At 32.7% G+C, this 19,696-nt stretch overlaps 2 protein-coding genes across 2 annotated transcripts in view; one reads left to right on the top strand and one right to left on the bottom strand.

Annotated features, from left to right (window-relative positions):
* Window positions 1-19,696, top strand: part of MS3_00008441 (uncharacterized protein) — a 152,015-nt gene that overhangs the window by 33,631 nt on the left and 98,688 nt on the right. The gene's annotated exons all lie outside the window — the stretch shown is intronic.
* Window positions 5,355-10,750, bottom strand: MS3_00008442 (uncharacterized protein). Its single transcript, XM_051216780.1, has 2 exons — window positions 10,239-10,750; window positions 5,355-5,551 (listed from the first exon to the last, which is right to left on the bottom strand). The coding sequence occupies exons 1-2, from the start codon at window positions 10,583-10,585 to the stop codon at window positions 5,488-5,490; spliced, it is 411 nt and encodes a 136-aa protein (XP_051065395.1). The 5' UTR covers window positions 10,586-10,750; the 3' UTR covers window positions 5,355-5,487.

Below are 19,696 nucleotides of genomic sequence, written 5' to 3'. Positions count from 1 at the left end.
ATGAGCCGAAAAACAGCTAAATGTCCTGGATACAATACACTTATTATGAGAGTGGCACAAGAGTGAACTCGAGGAAGCTCTAAGAAGCTTAGGAAGAGCCGAAGATATTCCATCGAATCATCCTTTTGAAGAACATTCCAAAATCTCGACGTGTAGCGTCCCCATTGGGACAAATGCTAATAACCTTTTGTATGCTGATTGGAGGACTTTAATGATGATTTCGTTTTTACTAAAACATATAAATACCAGACAGTTTTGTACCATAATTGACACTGTTTAAAATAGCATTCCTTTTACTTGTCTTCTATCTTCTCATTTGGTACTTGAGAGAGTTCTAGCGCTTGAGTGCTCAAATTGTACACAGTATATTAAGAATTCAAGCTATAGGTATAACACTTATTGAACACTGAAAACATTACAAATAATCTACCCTTCTGTTCTTTTCACAGGTATAATATAGTATTTTTATCCATGAAATCTATTCTAGTATGGAAAGATTGTGTTTAATTAGTAAACAGCAAATACAATTGAATTGACAGTGTTATTTAAGGAACTATGTTAAAGAATACAGTAGTTAATTTATTTCACTTATCAATAGACAATGCACAAGATCGTGAATGAGCACTGCTGAGGAGTCCCACAATACGACTGATGGCCGTCCAGTGCCTACAGGTTTTCTATGGTAATCTATCTTCAATTGACTCATGATCTCAACTATTAAAATTACTATAATTTCCACAAAACTCCCTTCTGATTCTAATCAACACACTCTCACTAGTGTCTGACTTCAAGAGGTATTTCCTGGAGTTCTGGTGAGAAGCCGTTACTAGTGGAGTTCAACCAGGTCTATTGTGAGATGGTAACTCACTGATGACAATGGTGGATGTGTCACTCAATTTCATGGATTAGTTGCAGTCAGATATTGTCACCGTTGAATGCCAGCCAGCTCACTCGCCTAGTGGTTAAGCGTTCGCGCTCGGAACTGATAGGTCCCGGGTTCGAATCTCGCGGGGGGCTGGATCGTAGATGTGCACCGCTGAGGAACCTTACAATAGGACGAGTTGGCTCTCCAGTGCTTCCAGGTTTTTCATGGTAGTCTATCTTTAATTGATTCATAATGTCAACTATTAAAATATCAGTTTTTGTTAGAATCATACTGAATTTACTTAATTCTATTTCATTCTTTCAAAAAATACTCCCATCTTCTTATATCCCGACTTGTATGTACATACTTCTTTTGTTTGACATCAAATATCTTTCATTTTTTTAAATTTTAATTTAATACGAAAAAATTAGAATGTAGCTTAACAGACTATACTAATAATTTGCATAAATTTAGTTTAAGTTCCATCGGTCATTCATTCCATTATCCATATTGTCTCATTTCACTCTTTGTTTCTTTCTTTTTTTTCTCTCTGTAAAATCGATAGTAAGTACAGTATGTAGTTTCATTTCAATACAAAACAGACAATGTAGTCAATGTAAAAGATTCTATTCTCAGCAACTGTTGTTGTTGTTGTAATCTATTTGATGTTATTGGTATACCAACATAATTTTATTAGTGAATGTTTAGAAACTCACATTTTGTTTTTCTAAACAACCCTATATACATGAAAATCATTCAACTTAAGGGGAGTTATAAAGAGTGTAGTATTTTTACCAATTGAATCAGATAATCTCCACAACTTCCCTTATTGATAATAATTGTTTGCTCACTAGTGACTACCTTCAAAATGGACTTTTTGAAAGATTAATGAGAAGGCGTGACTAGTAGAATTCATTCTGTGTTGGGTGTAATACAGTCATTCACCTCAAATAATGGGTGATAGGTTGCATAAGATCATGGATTGATTGAATTTAGATGGCTTAGTAGTCCGAAAATTTGGCGTTCGCGTGCGTGACTGGAGGTTCCAGGTTAGAGGCTCACGTGCTGAATTGTGGGTATGCACTCTGGAGGAGGCTCATACTGGGACGAAACGGTCGTCATGTGCTTTTAGGTTGTCCGTGATGGTCTAGCTTATATCGACTAGTAAATTCAATCGTTAATTTGAAGAATCGGAATTCGGATACGTAGTATTTCAATAATTAATTATACACTAGTAATATCTGTTATGATTAATTTAGTTTTCTTTGAGAAAAAAAAGTGTTTTGGATTATAAGTAGTATAGCTGTAAATTGCTCCATGGATTTTCAGCTATTTATATTAATATGACATACTGAATTAAAATTACGAATAGCTGTTATCTTTTAAGAATGAGAAAATACATTCTGTATATTTCTTCGTGCTAGAGGTGTTAATAAGAATTAGAAAAGATTCTACGGTAAATTTATGAAATATTCAATCTTATTTTTGGTGTTAAACTAGTTGAAGGTTTCGGTAAATGGTGTTAACATTGCATGAAGGATAAAATTTTTGGATGAACGTCGACCTCCTGTATAAATGAAGACAATAAGGGTATCTAGGTTCTTTGATATTCAGGAATACTGATTCATTATCTGACTGATAGCTAATAACCTTCTTTTAGGGAAACTGTTTGTAACCTGAGGTTAGGAGGTTGACCAAAATCCTAACATTGAAAAGTCGAAAAACAAGACTGATTTACATTACAGTCAGGTAAGGTGTTAGTTTAAACAGAATTTTATTTACTTTCGTTTTTCAGTATGTTTTAATTGAAATTAACTTAAATAATATCATTTTGTTAAATGTGTACTTTAAACTGTTTTCTGTTGATTACTCGGTAGGTAGTAATCAGTGTTATAATATTATCTAGTCCGTAATAATGGTCTAAATTTGGTGAATAAAACCTTTGTTATCAGAAGGAGTTTCTGTGGATATTCTAATAATTTTGATAGTTGAGATCATGAATCAATTGAAGTTAAACCACCATGGAAAACCTGAAAGCACTGGACGGCCGTTAGTCGTATTGTGGGACTCCTCAACAGTGCGCATCCACGATTCCGCCTCGTGAGATTCGAACCCAGGTTCTATCAGTCTCGCACACGAGTGCTTCACCTGTAGACCACTGACCTGGCCGTAATCCAACGGTGTTAATGTCTAACTTTAAACAAATCCACGAAACTGAGTGACGCATTCACCATTGTTATCAGTGAGTTACTTTCTCATAACAGACCCGGCTGAACACTGGTCATTGCTTCTTAACTTTGTTAGTTCCGTTTGTCAACTTTTCATGGAGGATTAAATGATAGTCAGTCAAATGAATGGATGCGCACTGCTGAGGAGTCCCATACTAGGACGAAACGGCCATTCAGTGCTTCCAAGTTTCCAGCGGTGGTCTAACATCAATTGATTCAAGATCTCAATCAAAAACCTAACAATCTCCACAACCCCTACACTGATAATAGAAATATACTTTGAGTAGGTAAATGTTAAGAAATAGAGTGTGTGTGCTCAAATACAAAACAATCAGTTTCCAAGAATACTTGAATTCTAGTGTATAATAAGTTATTTATTGTTTAATGTCTAGTTTAACCTCTCATATCATTTACTCTTTCCCTTGCCCTCTTTCCCTCTCGCTCACTCTCTTTCTTACATTCATCTTTGTAATTATATTCACAAATTATAAAGTAAATTAAAAGATAATATTCCATTCATTAACTTATTAGATGATATATAAAATAGAAATTTAATACAATGGAATACAATGAATCCAGATTAGTCCTATCATCATAAGTTATCTATTATGAGACTATTATTCAGTATTCAATTCACAGATGTTTGGATAATAAACAAAAGACTACACTTTGTAAGTATATTTAGCTTAATTTAATATTATTAAAATGCCAAGTTATAAATTGCATTAAAAGAAATAACAAGAACAACAACATAATAATGTAATTATTCCGTGTTGTATTTATATAATGAGTCAATGGTTTGTTTAAAATGTGTCTGAACAAACAGTAAATACATTTGATAATAATAAGTTTTTATATTTTAAAACTTATTCACTTAATCTATTTGTAAAAATCATCGTCAATATAGTGAATACCAGTGCGACTCAGGATATGTGTTTCGTCCTATTTGTGACTCATCAGATGGATATTTAGACAATGGGACTTATTATCCATTAAAGTATTTGTCGTAATTGGCGGTATTTGAAATCTAATACTGATATATGATATGCTACACTATAACCTCCCAAGTGACTACTTGAACGAGAACATAAGAGTGAACGAAAAAGCATATTGGATTATCGAATAAAATGCACAAATACTCATTCATATATATATATAACACATCCCTTAGGAGGTTGAACCATTGTCCCCAATGAAATGCACTTGACCTTCATTTCACTTCTGATTGCTGTAGATTGACCTTTTCACTAAGCTACTTCCATATCCGTATTGAAGCTAAATATCCACTAGTCTGTGCAGTGTAGATGAACTTGTATTTTCTTATTCATCTTAAAGGCTGCAATTGATCAGACTTAGTTTGGATTTGTTTATTTTCAGTAGATTGCTTCGTTATCATCATTTAGCCACAATTCTTTTTGTTAAAGTTGTTCATTAGCAAAGAGTTAGAAGTATCCTGTTGATTATTTACTAAACAATGATTATTTCATATAAACATTACAGTCTAATTTTTTACTGAATTTTTTAGAAGTTGGTAGGTTGACAGGACAAGTGTTAATCTCTATAACGTTTATGCAACCTATCTAGAAGGTTTCTTTAAAAAATCATCTGTTTTCAATAAATCATATGGATTAGTATTTAAAAGAGAGGAAAAAAGATTATCAGAACTATATGATTGCTCTAATATATCACATAGTTCTGATAATCTTCGTCTTCTTATTGCACTATCGAAAGTACATACAGGGAATGAAAAATCCCCTCAAAACGACAGTAAATCATTAAATCATTCATTCTACTTGAGTCATATTTTGACCTTGTTAATTATTCACTTATCAGTCTTAACTGTTTTTATGTAAGCGTATATGTGTACACTTCTCATCCTATTCATCACATGTATGTAACCTAATTTGGTGTGACTATAAATACTGATTAACTTTCGGTTAAATCGAGTTGCATCACATGCCTTCTCCATTACACGTCATTCCGCTTCGTTCTCTCCGCTTCGTTTCTCCGCTAGTTTATCTGGGTCAACGGCTGTACAAAATAAACGTATTCAAAATCCATTCTCGTATTTTGACTTATTTAATTCCACTATTCACTAACGCAATCTAAGTCGTTAATTATATACGAGAATAGTCAGGATATTTATTTCGACAGCAATCAAATATACGATATAACTGGAGTCAGATCTCGGGCCACTGAAGTGGAACTGTTTAATACTATTAGAATGTGAATATTTGTTTTAATCAAGAAATTTATGTGTTAAACCATTGTAACTGGTGAACAGTTGATTACTTGATACTTTTTATAAATAAATAAAGATTGATATAGTTCGATGGAGATCAGTCAGTTAAATACAATGTAGAACTTTGTGTTTTTGTACATCTATTGAGGTTATCATGTTATATTAGCACATTGAGAATCGTCAGGACAAACACCAGAGTAGTTTGGGTAATATGGCCTACAATGGTTGTTGAAAAGATTAAACATATAAGTTACGATTCAAGAAGAAAACATAAATTAGTGCAACTAAGAGAAAAATTTGTGAGGAATTCAGAAACTTCAGATTTAAGGTAAAACAAAGAGTGAATTCAACTGAGCCAGTGAGGACGATTTAGAGCCATATCACGCAGACTCTAACCTTTTGTTATAATAATCACGCGCATTTTGACCAGAAAGTGTGCATCTAAATGACTCACTTCTGTAGTCACTATCTTCATGGACTGATATTATTTCTCAGTTTGGTTACTCCAGGTTTTGCTCTAACTAACTCTTACACCAGCTATCATCGAGCATTGAGTTAGTCAGTGGAAAACTATACATAAAGATGCAAAATCTAAATAAAAATGAAGATTTTATTCTAAAATAGATGAATAACTACGTCTAAATGCCCTGTCATACGTGATTTACGTATCTGGTCAATAATCAAATTTTAATACACCGAACTAGACAGTACTTGACATTAACAGATCAATAACCAAATAGATGTATACAATTTACAACTTTGTTATACTAAACGACTTCAACTAACAAACGAAGGTTAATTGTTCAGTGTCACACATATATTTACTACTGTGGCGTGTGCTACGGATGTTGACAGATATAAGTAGTATGTATCAGCAGTCGAAAGTGAAATGCTTAGATACAGAGGGTTAAGAAGATCAAAGTAAAGAGAAAGAGAACAGAGATGAAGTCTGACACAATTGGTTGACATTTTACAAATGAACTATTTACTTTATGTTTCTCAGATTTTACTAAGATTTTCTGTAATTTTATGTTCAACTACATTTGGTTGTCTCTACTTGTGTTCCCGTTCATTACACTACTTCTTAACATAAACCAGTTGACTAAAATGTGATGATTCATATTATGAAAAGCAGTACAGTAGTATTTTTGATTAAGGATTATTGGCATTTCTACAAGATTATCCACGATTATTACTACCTTTCTTATAGTGTGTGTGTGTGTGGTCTTTAATGACTAAATAAACAAGGTAGAAATAATTAAGACCCCACACGCATTCATATATACAAATTAAACATTATAAAATTAAATTATTGTAATTTTCTAAACTAAGAATTATAAAAATTTTTTAATTTTTTCTCATCATACTACTTATTTGTAAGTATATTAGTATCCATGCATTTTATTTTAGTTTTGTTTTTTGTCTTTACACCAAAACAGGAAATTCCATAATAAAAAATAATGAAAGATAAATGACATTCATTACGATGATGATCAAAACTTATATGTGACTCAATGAATGATGAATAGGAAGTTGAAGAATCTTGGAATTCATTGTGTATGATACTGGATAAAGTCAAACTATCGAATGTTATAAAATATAACTGTTATAACTTGTGGCCTGAGTGCCCTGTTAATGTATAACATAATGATATCGCCAATTAGAGAGCAGTGAATTATCGATCGGACCAATGATGCATAAAATACATGTGAGCAGTCTAGACTCCTTATCGGTCCTGCTCCCTGCCTAGCCTAGCCAGTTAAGTCCAGAACACCAATCTCAGCTACTGCGATATAAACTATTTATTTCAAACATACTCCGTTTATATATCAACCAGACAGACCACATCGTACCAATAAAATAGAAAACAACATTTGTACAAGATATAGTCAAAATTGGGCTGTGAATGTGGGAGGTAGTAATTAATAGACAGGACATAATTCAATAATGGTAAATCGTAGAATGATAGTTCATATGTCAAAATGAAGCTCATAATAAGAGAGGCATGGATATGTATAGTTTAGTTATTTAACGCTTATACAATAAAAATCTACGCATAATATTGTTCCATAAATGGATCGCAAATGTTACCATTCATTATGTTTATCGGGGCATAACAATAACTAAGGAAAAAATATCACATTACTGTAGTGTTTGGCCTTTGGGTAAGTTTATGTCTAGCCTAAAGTTATATTGTATACTGCAATGGGATTGGAAAAGTGTGAAACTTAATTCATGTAAAAAAAAAACGAATCTAGAGAAGAGAAGAACTCTAGAAAATGTGAGATATGTGCACTTGATAATGATAATTGATAGAATCGGTATAACATTAAGATAATCTGATAATGATAACCAGTTAGGTAGGTAAAGATCTGTAGTTCATTATATTACCGTTTACTGATTACTACTTTGAAAAGTATTTAAGATTTATTATTATTATTATTATCAGATGTGTGAAACCAAATTGTGTATTATCACCCTTTTCTATCTACCCGTTTACTAATGTGTCTTTGTGTATTTATTCAAAAGATCAGGTAGAACAAAGTATGTTATTGAATAACTATCAACATGACAACAAATAACATGAATTTTCTCTCCAAATCACTGTTAATAATTGATTGGCTTGTTATTACCATTTACAATTTGAATAGTATATCATTCTATTATATATAACATTCAAGGTTGAATATTTTTCAAATGTCCCGTTAATTGACATTCTTGTTGAAATGGTTTAAACAAGACTGAACTTCAAACAAACAAACAAAACATCTTTTTATTATTTTTGTAACCAACAAAGTGTAGTGGAATGTTTCAGGTTTGAAGTTGTTGTTGTTGTTTTTTTAATGATAACCTAACACTTTAAGAATCAATGAAAATGGAATGGTAATAAATGGTTGTTTTCTAATACTTTGGATATTTAACCGTGATCAATCTAGAAGGATGATGTTAGTTGATTGAAGAGTAAGTTGAAAGTTAAAGTTGGTCAAATTAAAACCTGACATCAATTTTTGTAGTTATTCGCTGCTGCTCTAAACCATAATGCAGCATGAAGAATACTTGGTCGCGGTTCATACAGTATTCGTAACTAGTGGTGACAATAGCGATCAGTATTTATAAACCGTGTTTGACATAGCTTTCAATCACATACTCAATATTCAGTCTTTTTGTATTCATTGATGTTATGCCATTCTGAATTGTATACTATTCATTTGGTTATTTACACCTAGTTGTGCTTATGCGGTATGGCCCAATGCATGTCTGCGCCAAGCCCTATGTTGGTCACGACTGACTGATTTATTTTGAAAACTCTTCAGTGGCGGATATCACAAATCCGATCAAAGATTTTATCCAAGTGATCTCTACTTTTCACTACTTCTTTCAATCACATTAGCCACTATGCATCAACTTCATTGACTATCAGAAGGCGTTTGACAGTGTGGATAGCAGAATCTTATGGAGCCTTCTTCAACACTATGGAGTTTGTGAGGAAATTGTCAACATCATCCGGAATTCATAAGATAAACTGCAGTGCAAAGTCGTGCATGGACGACAGCTGACAGATGCATTATAGGTAAGGACTTGAGTCAGTTATACTGTGCGGAGCTGAAACTTGGAGAACTACTACAACCATCATAAACAAGATAAAATTGTTCATAAATAGTTGTCTACGCAAGATACTCAACATCCATTGGCCGGATAACATCAGCAGCAGCCTACTGTGGGAGAGAACAAACCAGCTTCCAAATTAAGAGAAAATTAGGAAAAGACTATGGAAGTGGATAGGACATGCATTACGGAAATCACCAGACCGCATCACGAGACAAGCCCTAATTTGGAATCCTGAAGGGAATTGGAAAAGTGGAAGGCCAAAGAACACATTACATCGGGAATTGAAAGCAGACATGAAAAGGATGAACAGCAAGTGGAAACAACTGCAAAGAATCGCTCAGGTTGGAGTTCCATGGACAATGCTGGTGGGCAGCCTATGCTCCTGCATGAGAGGTAACTGGCGTATACAAGTGTCGTTCACATCAGACGGTTATGAACTAAAAAATACTGATAGCGGTTTGTGCTAGTTTAGTCATCATAAGGAATGTATAAAATGTTATAATATTATTGGTGGAAACTATGTACTTTTATCGATCTTACTGGCATACCCTTCATCTAATTAACCCTTATTGAAATTTTTAATAACCTTTCGTTTAATTTTAACAAAGAACTCAAACGTATTCTGCACTTCCAATATTATTGTTTTCGTTGCAAACATAGAACTAATATAGTTTTATGAAAATCTAACGTTTCACTACATGTACAAACTACTAGAGTCTCACAAATATGATAAAATCACTCAAATAATTAGCTAATTTTACTTAGTGAGCATCAGTCATTTCACTTTCACAAGTAATCCTTTCTGACAAATGTCAATTAACCCAAAACCTTAATCCTTAATCCTAATTATTATCAACCATTTGACATCTTTACAGAGTACACTCGATGTTGAGTCACTGTTATGAGTAAATCAATCGAAAATTTACTTTTCTTTCCATCATATCAGTCACTTAGACTGATAGTCGAAGTTCAAAAACTGGCTGAGGATTAATACAGCAGATAAACATAAAATTAGTAACTACTCGATAATTGATCTATTATAAATTATCTCAATCCCAAAGTAAATTAATCACAACGCAATTATCTCAATGGTATTGTAGTAAACTCATTCCACTACTATATTATTTATCTGTTCACTATAATTTAGACAATTGATCCACCATGTAATTTTCTGCGTGAGTCTGATTGAACGCATTTCAATTTTTAATCAAGATGTTACATTTCTTAAGACACTAATAAATCTTAAGTTCGTATCCTGTAAGTTATAAATTTGATAGATTACTTGCTTACTTACTTACGCCTGTTACTCCTCGTGAAGGAGCATAAGCCGCTCACCAGCATTCTCCATCCAACCCTGTCCTGGGCAATCCCTTCCAGCTCCTTCCAGTTCCTATTCATCCTTTTCATATCTGCTTCTATTATCCGACGTAATGTGTTCTTTGGTCTTCCTCTTTTCCGCTTTCCTTCAGGATTCCAAATTAGGGCTTGTCTCGTGATGCAGTTTGATGATTTACGTAATGTATTTCCTATCCATTTCCATCGTCTTTTCCTAATTTCTTCTTCAGCTGGAAGTTGGTTTGTTCTCTTCCACAGAAGGCTATTGCTGATGGTATCCGGCCAAATTTGATAGATAAAGCACATAATATATCTTGGTAGTAAAATAGATAGTCTACTGACTGATTGAAGATAAAAAGAAAATGATATTTACAAGGTTTAAAATAAATCCCGATTCAGTGTTTTGTTATTGGTGTTGTTGTTGAGTATGTTTGTTCAAGATATTTCTTTCCGGTTTATTTAACTAGTAGGGTCATTACGCTTGAAATTTTTTAAAAAAAATTGATTAGTTTCAAATTCTTCTATATCAATATTTGATTAAATATTAAGAAGACATTGTACTGATATTATGATTGAATTGATGAGAATCTTTACGGATCACTTACTATGATTTGATTAAAATAGGTACACATTTTGGAACATACTTATCTTTGAATATCAGATCAAGGTCATATATATTCTGTAAATGTCTTTTTGAAGAGGTGTTTTTTGTCACAATGAATTATGATATGTTATTCAATTTAGTTTGTATTTTTTTGTCTTGGATAACTTACAGGGGAGTCCAACATTTAATCATAACATACTATCAGCATTTTATTCTTTAGAATGTTAAGATTTATTTCATAGTACTTGTAAATTTATCTATTTCAAGTATTCAATTGATTGATATCTTTTTTTAGATTCTACATATTGATTATATTAAAAGATATTTTCAGTCAGTCAATCAGTCAGTAACAGCGTAGAACATCGTACGTACGTATATCAGTTCGAGTTGCCATACTACATTAGCACACAGACACAAATGTCAATTCAAATTCCATAGTGGTAGAGGTAGTAAAAATATAAGCAGTAATCGGAAAGATTAGGGTTTGAAGATGTTATTCAAGGAGTATAATACAGTGAAATAAATTTGGAAAGAGGGAAGAAAGAGACATGAATAATTCAGAAGATTAGAATTTGGGAGAACACAAAGAGTGGATGCACTTGCGCCATTCCAAACGATTTTGAGCCATTTCATTCAAGGTCTCTAACCATCGGTTGCTATTGTCTCGCGAATCCCAACCAGGTAGTCTACACCTACCAACATGACTCAGTTCACTTGTCAGTGACTTGATAGATTTGTGTCATGTTTTGGTCTGGCTGCCCCTAGCTTTCTTCCAACCTACTCCTACACCATGAAAAAGGACATTTTAAGCGATCGAAATAAGAAACGAAAATTTCTTGTTATATCACATGGTTATTCAGCTAGATCTGTGATCTTTTATCTAGCTGAATCATCAAGATTAACTGTAAGAATCATTTTTTTGCTCAATGTTACTGTATTTAAAAAAATTCAGGTGATCAAATAGTTTAGTAGTAAGATCAATCGGTTCATGATCTCAATCAAAAAGATTTATTTTCTTTGAGTCTTTCATTGCGCGCTTTGAATAAGTTTATACAGAATAAATAGAATTTGGCTAATAGTGAAGTCTTTAATGGGGCCCTTTATTTTGACATCAATTAGACTGCACGATGTTGTAGACAAACTCACCACTTTAATGGCCAAAAGTCTGACTCCAATTAGATCGTATGAATTGTTGCTGTCGAAATATATATATCGTCAATAGTCGTATGTAATTATCGACTTAGATCACGTTAGTGAATAATGGGATTAAATAAGTTGAATAGGAGAATGGATTTTCGAATAGATATATTTTACACAATCGTTGATCGGAACAGATAATCAGAGAGATTTAACGAAGGAAGCGAAGAGGAGTGAGTGAAACGAGACGACGCACAATGGAGAAGGCGTGTGAGCCAACTCCATTTAATCAAGAGTTAATCGATATTTATAGTCACACAATAATAAGTTACTGACATGTGATGAGTAGGATAGGAAATGCACACAAATACGCTCATATAAAAACAGTTAAAGTTGATAAGTGAATAAGTAAAAAAGTCAAAATGTAACTCAAGAAGAATGGATCAACTGGCCTGTCTAGAAGTTAGAACAAATTATGTGGGCTTAACATAGTAACTGATACCACAAATCCAAGATGGACACTTAATCTTATTTAGGTTTTTCAGCTGAAAAGTTTTGCACCCCAAAGTTGATCTCTATTCATGAATTTAAATCTAATACACTTCGGCATTAAACATCAACTCGTTATCTCAGCAACTGAGTTCATGTAGTTACTTGTGTAACAAATTTTTAATGGTAATGAGTGATGTTTTCTTTGAATTAATTTAAACACATTCTATTTTTGAAATGATTAAAACGTTCAGGTATTAGTATTTCAAGTTTCTTTTCTTGATTTCTTTTCCATAATATTTTCAAAATGTTACAAGTACTAACTAACTAACTAACTAACTAACAATCTGTTCTGAATTGTTTAGTCTACAAGGTATAGAAGTGCATGTTTGTGTATGTTTCTAAGTAGATACATATACCAATAAGTAGTTTAATCATTCTTTTTTTCTATCCGGAATTGTAACATTATATGAAACATCACTCTATGATTGTTCTCAATGAATTTAATACACAGTAGCCAAATTAAATGAATAACCAGTTATATGAATTACTGTAAACCAGGAAGTTAAATACTTGAGTACTTGAGTAATATAAACAACGATTATTAATGAAATGGCTCATGTTCTTTTTTCTTATTCATAGACAATTGAAAACTCTTCATAACAATAATAATAATTATTATTATCGTTATTATTATTGATACTAGTAGTAATATTATTATTATCTCCTCTCTATGGTGAATAAAGTACCAATTACTGTTTGCTCATTTAATTGACAGTCTGGTGAATAATACAAACATTGCCAATATGTTTATTGATAATAAATATAAATGCTCTGGTGTGGACGAGAGTGGACAGTGTCAGCTCTCCCTCCCCCTCACTTTCACATGGCCACACGTATATAACCTCCTCCAGGAAAGTCCTACTCACTGCCTTCTCGCAACACGGATGTTATTTACGAAATTGAGAGAACGAAAAGCGAATGTCCGGTGCTCTAACCGGGTTGGTGAATATGGAGGATCTACTTAGGGGAGTTGGAAAACCCTCATTCCAAACCAATGGTGCGCATAAGCTCCACTATTCCGAGAGAACAAATGGCGTATGAACTAATTGTTGGTCACCGAATATCATGTGACTGCATCTCCTTACGATGCTCCACTGCCTTATGGACCAGACTTTTAAGTCGAAGGCTCTGGGTGTGGCCTCCTAAGAAAACCACTTGCTTCGGCCTGGGCGTCCGGGCAGTACCACAGCCCTTACACAAATTAAATGAGATTTGTGTTGCGCATATGTATCTGGTGTCGTCTTGTACCAATATCTATGTGTTCAAATAAAAAAAATAATAAATAGTATTTGTTTCATGTATCTACATTCATCTATCTGCTTTTCTGTATTCATTGATAATTTTCATTCTTTTTAAAAGAATATTTCATGCTTAATGTAAACTAAATAAAGTTGATTTAAACAGAATATTCTAATGAGTATCCTCTTATAAATAGATTAACTCTTTATTAAGTAGTGTAGTGAACGAGAATATACAATATTATAGAGTTACTTGGTAAAATAAATAAAAAACTATACTCCAATACTTCATTTGCAAAATGTTCATTCAGTTTCTCAGACTCTATTGTTTTCTATTCTTGTTCTTCCCTCCTTGATCATCTTAACCTTTTGCTGCCAGACACTCTATTCCTGATTAATGTTACATACTACTTATGTGGACATAAGTAGCATACACTGCAGTAGTTCTTTAAAAAAAACTTTAATCCATGTGAATATTATTGTATCCATATTGAGTGTATAGAATTAATTTGTAGTAAGATAAACCAATTGGTACATAGAGATTTTCAACGGTTTGACTTCTTCAATGTATAATGATGACTAATGAGGGCTACTTGAAGTTTTATAAATGTAGACATATACTAGTTTAATATTGTAGTGAAAAAAATGGAACGTTTTCTATTCATCGCTTGATTCATGTGGATTCAAACATTTTCATATATTTTAGGCTTAACTGTGTGTTTAGTGGTGATTTATTTCGAAAGATAATCCTTGAAGTTCTAGTGAGCAATTGTGACCATCAAAGGTGTTGGGTATAGGGCGATTACCCAGTAAAGATTTTTTATTTACTTACTTACGCCTGTTACTCCCAATGGAACGTAGGTCACCGACCACCATTCTCCAATCCACTCTGTCCTGGGCCTTCCTTTCCAGTTCTATCCAATTTTGGTTCATTCTTCTCATGTCTGTATCCATTTCTCGACGTAATGTGTTCTTTGGTCTTCCTTTTTTACTTTGGCCTCGAGGATTCCATGAGAGGACTTGTCTTGTGACGCAGTCGGGTGCTTTCCTTAATATGTGTCCTATCCACTTCCAGCGCTTCTTCCTAATTTTTTTTTTACGATGGGATCTGGTTTGTTCTTTCCCATAGTAGGTTGTTGCTGATAGTATCTGGCCAATGGTTCAGAAGTATTTTGCGTAGACAGCTGTTAATAAACACTTGTATCTTCTGGATGATGGCTGTTGTAGTTCTCCAAGTTTCCTCCACATACAGTAGAACTGTCTTGACATTTGTATTAGAAATTCCGACTTTGGTGTTGGTTGACATTTGTTTTGAGTTCCAAATGTTCTTTAGTTGTAAATATGCTGTTCTTGATTTGCCAATCCGCGCCTTCACATCTGCATCAGATCCACCGTGTTCATCAATGACCCAGTAAAGATAGTCGCACAATATTGTGAACGGTTGATGTTAATAATATGCGTCATCAAATGTTGATCGAGGAGTGTTATGATTTATAACTCATTGTGAATTCTAAAAGACCTGGTTTCTACCCACAGCTGGTATTAGATGCGCAAGAACATAAAGTCTCAAACCAAAATGAAATAGTTCTTTATTGCTTTCTAGTTTTCATTGATTTAACTAAGATCAATCAATGTAAGAAACTATAAGTTCAATACGTCAAGCTGTATGCTTCAATGAGGTTTATAGTTCGATTATATTTTAGAAATATTTTATTGCTAAGTGATTTCTGTGTTTTGTTAACTTTAACCTAAATCTACTAGTCCAATTAGTAAGTTGTTAGGTAACTATGTGATTGATATTGAAAATGTTTATTGTAGCTGGTGTACTATTTATTTTGGAACTGATTTCTGAAACATCATTGGCTTGTCCATACACTTTAATCTTATCGTTGACAAATCTCATCATATTTATAGTACAAATTTTCCCAAATGTGATTCTATATGATCATAATATTTGAAAACATTTTTATTGATTTGGAACATTGGACACAAATCATTGTACATGGTTCCATTCATCTATGAATTGAGGATGAGGATTGTGTACAACTAAGTTGATGCTTAAACATTGTTATAACTTGTGGCCTGTGTGCCCTGTTAATCTATAACGTAATAATACCATCAATTAGAGAGCAGTGAACTATCGATCGGACCAATGATGCATAAAACACGTGTGAGCAGTCTATACTCTTTATCGGTCCTGCTCCCTGCCTAGCCTAGCCAGTTAAGTCCAGAACACCAATCTCAGCTACTGCGATATAAACTATTTATTTCAAACATACTCCGTTTATATATCAACCAGACAGACCACATCGTACCAATAAAATAGAAAACAACATTTGTACAAGATATAGTCAAAATTGGGCTGTGAATGTGGGAGGTAGTAATTAATAGACAGGACATAATTCAATAATGGTAAATCGTAGAATGATAGTTCATATGTCAAAATGAAGCTCATAATAAGAGAGGCATGGATATGAACAGTTTAGTCATTTAACAATTATACGATAAAAAATTTCGTTTCGTATCGGTCCATAAATGGATCCCAAATGTTGCCATTCATTATGCTTATCGAGACATGACAAACATTTAGACAAAGGTATATACTACTTAACTGTTAAAGCAATCACAACAATATATTGACATATGAAGTGGTTTAGAAGACTTTTCATTCAGTTGGATGCTTTTACATATTGTATTCTTTGGGCAAAATACATCAAATTGACAGCTTATATTGTTATCTTTAACATTTACTTTATATAGAACTAGACTTGAAGTATATCTTGAAGTTGTGGAAATATAAGTACCCCAACAAAATGATTCAATTCAGTAAACATAACATCATAGATTTTATATTCGTTATTGATTTATTTGAAATAAGAGTTAATTTTTTTCTCAATTCTTTATTACAATAGAAACTAACTAGAAATATTATCTTTCTCAATCTTATTCTCTGATTTGTATTTCCTTCAGTTAAACAATAATAACAGGTACTATATAGTTTGAAAAGAAAGAAAAGAACAAAAAAGTGAAACATGAAATATATATTAACTACATGTAATCTAATTCATATAATGTATATTATTGATATAAACGGAAACCCGGAAAAAATATATTGATTTTTTTAAAAGATTTCTTCTCGTAGTGATTAATAATATCGTGATATACATATTTCGATATCAGAAGGGGGTTTTGTGGATATTATAGTAATTTTAATAGTTAAGATCATGAGTCAATTAAAGTTACATTGCTATGGAAAACCTGGAAACACTGGACAGCCATTTCGTCCTATTGTGGGACTCTTCAGCAATGCGCATCCACGATCCCGCCTCGCGAGATTCGAACTCAGGAGTTGTCAGTCTCGAGTGCGAGCGCTTAACCATTAAACCACTGAGCTGACTGGTATCTAACGGTGTTAATATGGTTTCAATATGATTAATTCTAATGAAAAATAAATGAAAATTGATTATGTAATATTACGTATGTAAGTTATTTAATGCTACATAAAACGATGAAATTAGTAGTAGGTTTATTAAATGTTTTCTTAATCGCTGTCGTTAGACGATTTTCGATTACGTCATATGTTCGATCACCTTTAAATTCCAAACTTATATAGGGGTTTTTCCTTGTTAAGGAACAACCAGATTTCTCTCCGCAACTACTTCGTTTCATATTCTTCTCTATGAAACGACCTGGATAGCCATTTTTCGTCAACGTTTTCCCGAGGAATGCGAGTTCTTCGTCAATGCATTCCGTACTACATATCTGATGTATTCTGTAACATAAAGAGTGAATGAGATTTCTCTTTCTACTTAAGGAGACCTCGCTATAGAAGTTGGTTAGTTGGCCATTCCATATTTGTCCTTTAAAATGGATCTTTTTAAGAAACCATTACTCCTTCTCATTAGACGCACATCGAGTTAATTACAGTTAATCAACCATGATTATCATCTAGACTATTTATCATATTTATTAGAATGAATTACTGGTAAAATTGTAAAGATTAACTCAGTGTTTCATTATAAAGTTGAACGACATCTTAATCGACAGCAAAGCAAATGCTTTCATTTAAGAGGTTTTCAATCATTCACTAAATTTAATGAAATCTTATTCAAAATTAATCAATCTATACAAAAACTAATTTGATTATACACATTAAAATCTGTATCAGAAGGGGTTTTGTGGAGATTGTAGTAGTTTCAATAGTTAAGATCGTGAGTCAATTGAAGATAGGCCACCATGAAAAACCTGGAAACACTGGACAGCCGTTTCGTCGTATTGTGGGACTCTTCAGCAATGCACATCCACGATCCCCTTCTGAAACTAATCAACATATGCTCACTAGTGATTAGCTTCAAGTGGTATTTCCTCGAGTTCTAGTGAGAAGCAGTGATCAGTGGAGTTCAACCGAGTCTTTTGTGAGATAGTAACTCACTGATAACAATGGTGGATATGTCACTCAATTTCGTGGATTAGTTGAAGTTAGACATCCTCACCGTTGGATGCCGGCCAGCTCAATGGTCTAGTGGTTAAGCGTTTAATCTCGAGACTAAGATCGAGTTTCGCGAAGCGGGATCGTAAATATGCACTGCTAAGGAGTCCCACAATAGAACGACTTGGCCATCCACTGCTTCCAGGTTTTCTACGGTAGTCTAGCTTCAATAAACTCATGATCTCAACTACTGACATTAAAATCTAATAATAAACACTAATATTATCAAAACGCTACTTGTTATCATATCAGCTTATTTTTTGTTATGCAACATACTATCTAATAATTACAGTTTCATAAATAATTTATAGAACTACATGCTTTTTTTCATCATTCGTATCTACCGGTTATCTTATAGACATATATATGTATATGAATGATCATAAAGTTTTACTGTCATTTACTACATACAAATGGTTTATATTACAAAGATAATTCAATGTCAGATAATCTCTAATGTTATACAGAATGATACGAAATTCAAACTATTCATTTCATGGATTAAACTCCATCGGAAAGAAGAAAAAAATATTGTCTCATCATAGGCAATATAGATATCTAGATGAATGTAGTAAGAAAAATGTCAGAATTTCATTTATCTGATTAATCCTTATATTTGACCAAAACAACTGGTATAAATAAAGCCATATGTCTTGTTTGTTTGTTTTGTTTTCTCCTTATACTTCGATACTTTGTTCATTTGAATGGTATCCAGTTAGTGATAACAACAGTATGGGTAATAATTAATGTGATGAAATTAAAAGGGAATGAATATTAACCACATTAATTTGATGGTTTTATACAGAATAGAAAAGTTCTATCCATATATAAACTATTCAAAACAATATCAGACAATAAAAGTTTCTCTTTTTTTCTCTCCATAGAATGTTAGTTTTAATGTTTGTTTTTTTTTCTATAAAAATAGATTTATAGACTGATTTAAAAAGATTCCTTTCTAGTTGAACATTGAAAAACATCCATTATAAACGTTGTTCTTTTTTCAATACACATGATTTAAATTATAAACATGAAAACAGTATGTTCCAAGATTTGAGCATAATCAATTGTATTTAAAAGTAAAAATGTACTTCTTAATCTCATCAAATTGAAAGTCAGATTTAATTTAAACAACCAACATATTTCAGTCAGATGGATTGACCAATTCAATAACTAACTTAAGAAGGGGATATCAGTTATGTCTCGAACTAGATGTTATTCACACACTGAATGTATAAACTCTGAACATTGAATGCCAATTCATATTTTCCTGAGTTCAACTGAATTCAATATCTGATGTGGTCGAGGGTTAACATTGACGAATGAAGAATTTTATGCTAACGAGTAAACAACTATTTAAATCTCCATAATTTTCATTTGTACATTAATCGATCTGTTGG

This window comes from Schistosoma haematobium, chromosome 6 (assembly GCF_000699445.3).
Source record: "Schistosoma haematobium chromosome 6, whole genome shotgun sequence".
NCBI lineage: Eukaryota > Metazoa > Platyhelminthes > Trematoda > Strigeidida > Schistosomatidae > Schistosoma > Schistosoma haematobium.
The sequence above is the reverse complement of the archived record's forward strand: the minus strand, read 5'-3'. Positions and strand labels throughout refer to the sequence as shown.

What these genes read in the sequence shown, in the direction of transcription:
- MS3_00008442 (XM_051216780.1), bottom strand. Translation starts at nt 10,585, where the DNA reads ATGTGCTTTATCTATCAAATTTGGCCGGATACCATCAGCAATAGCCTT. An exon ending in ACGAGGAGTAACAGGCGTAA is followed by an intron (nt 5,552 to 10,238) that starts GTAAGTAAGCAA and finishes CAACCATTGTAG; the next exon opens with GCCATATTACCCAAACTACT.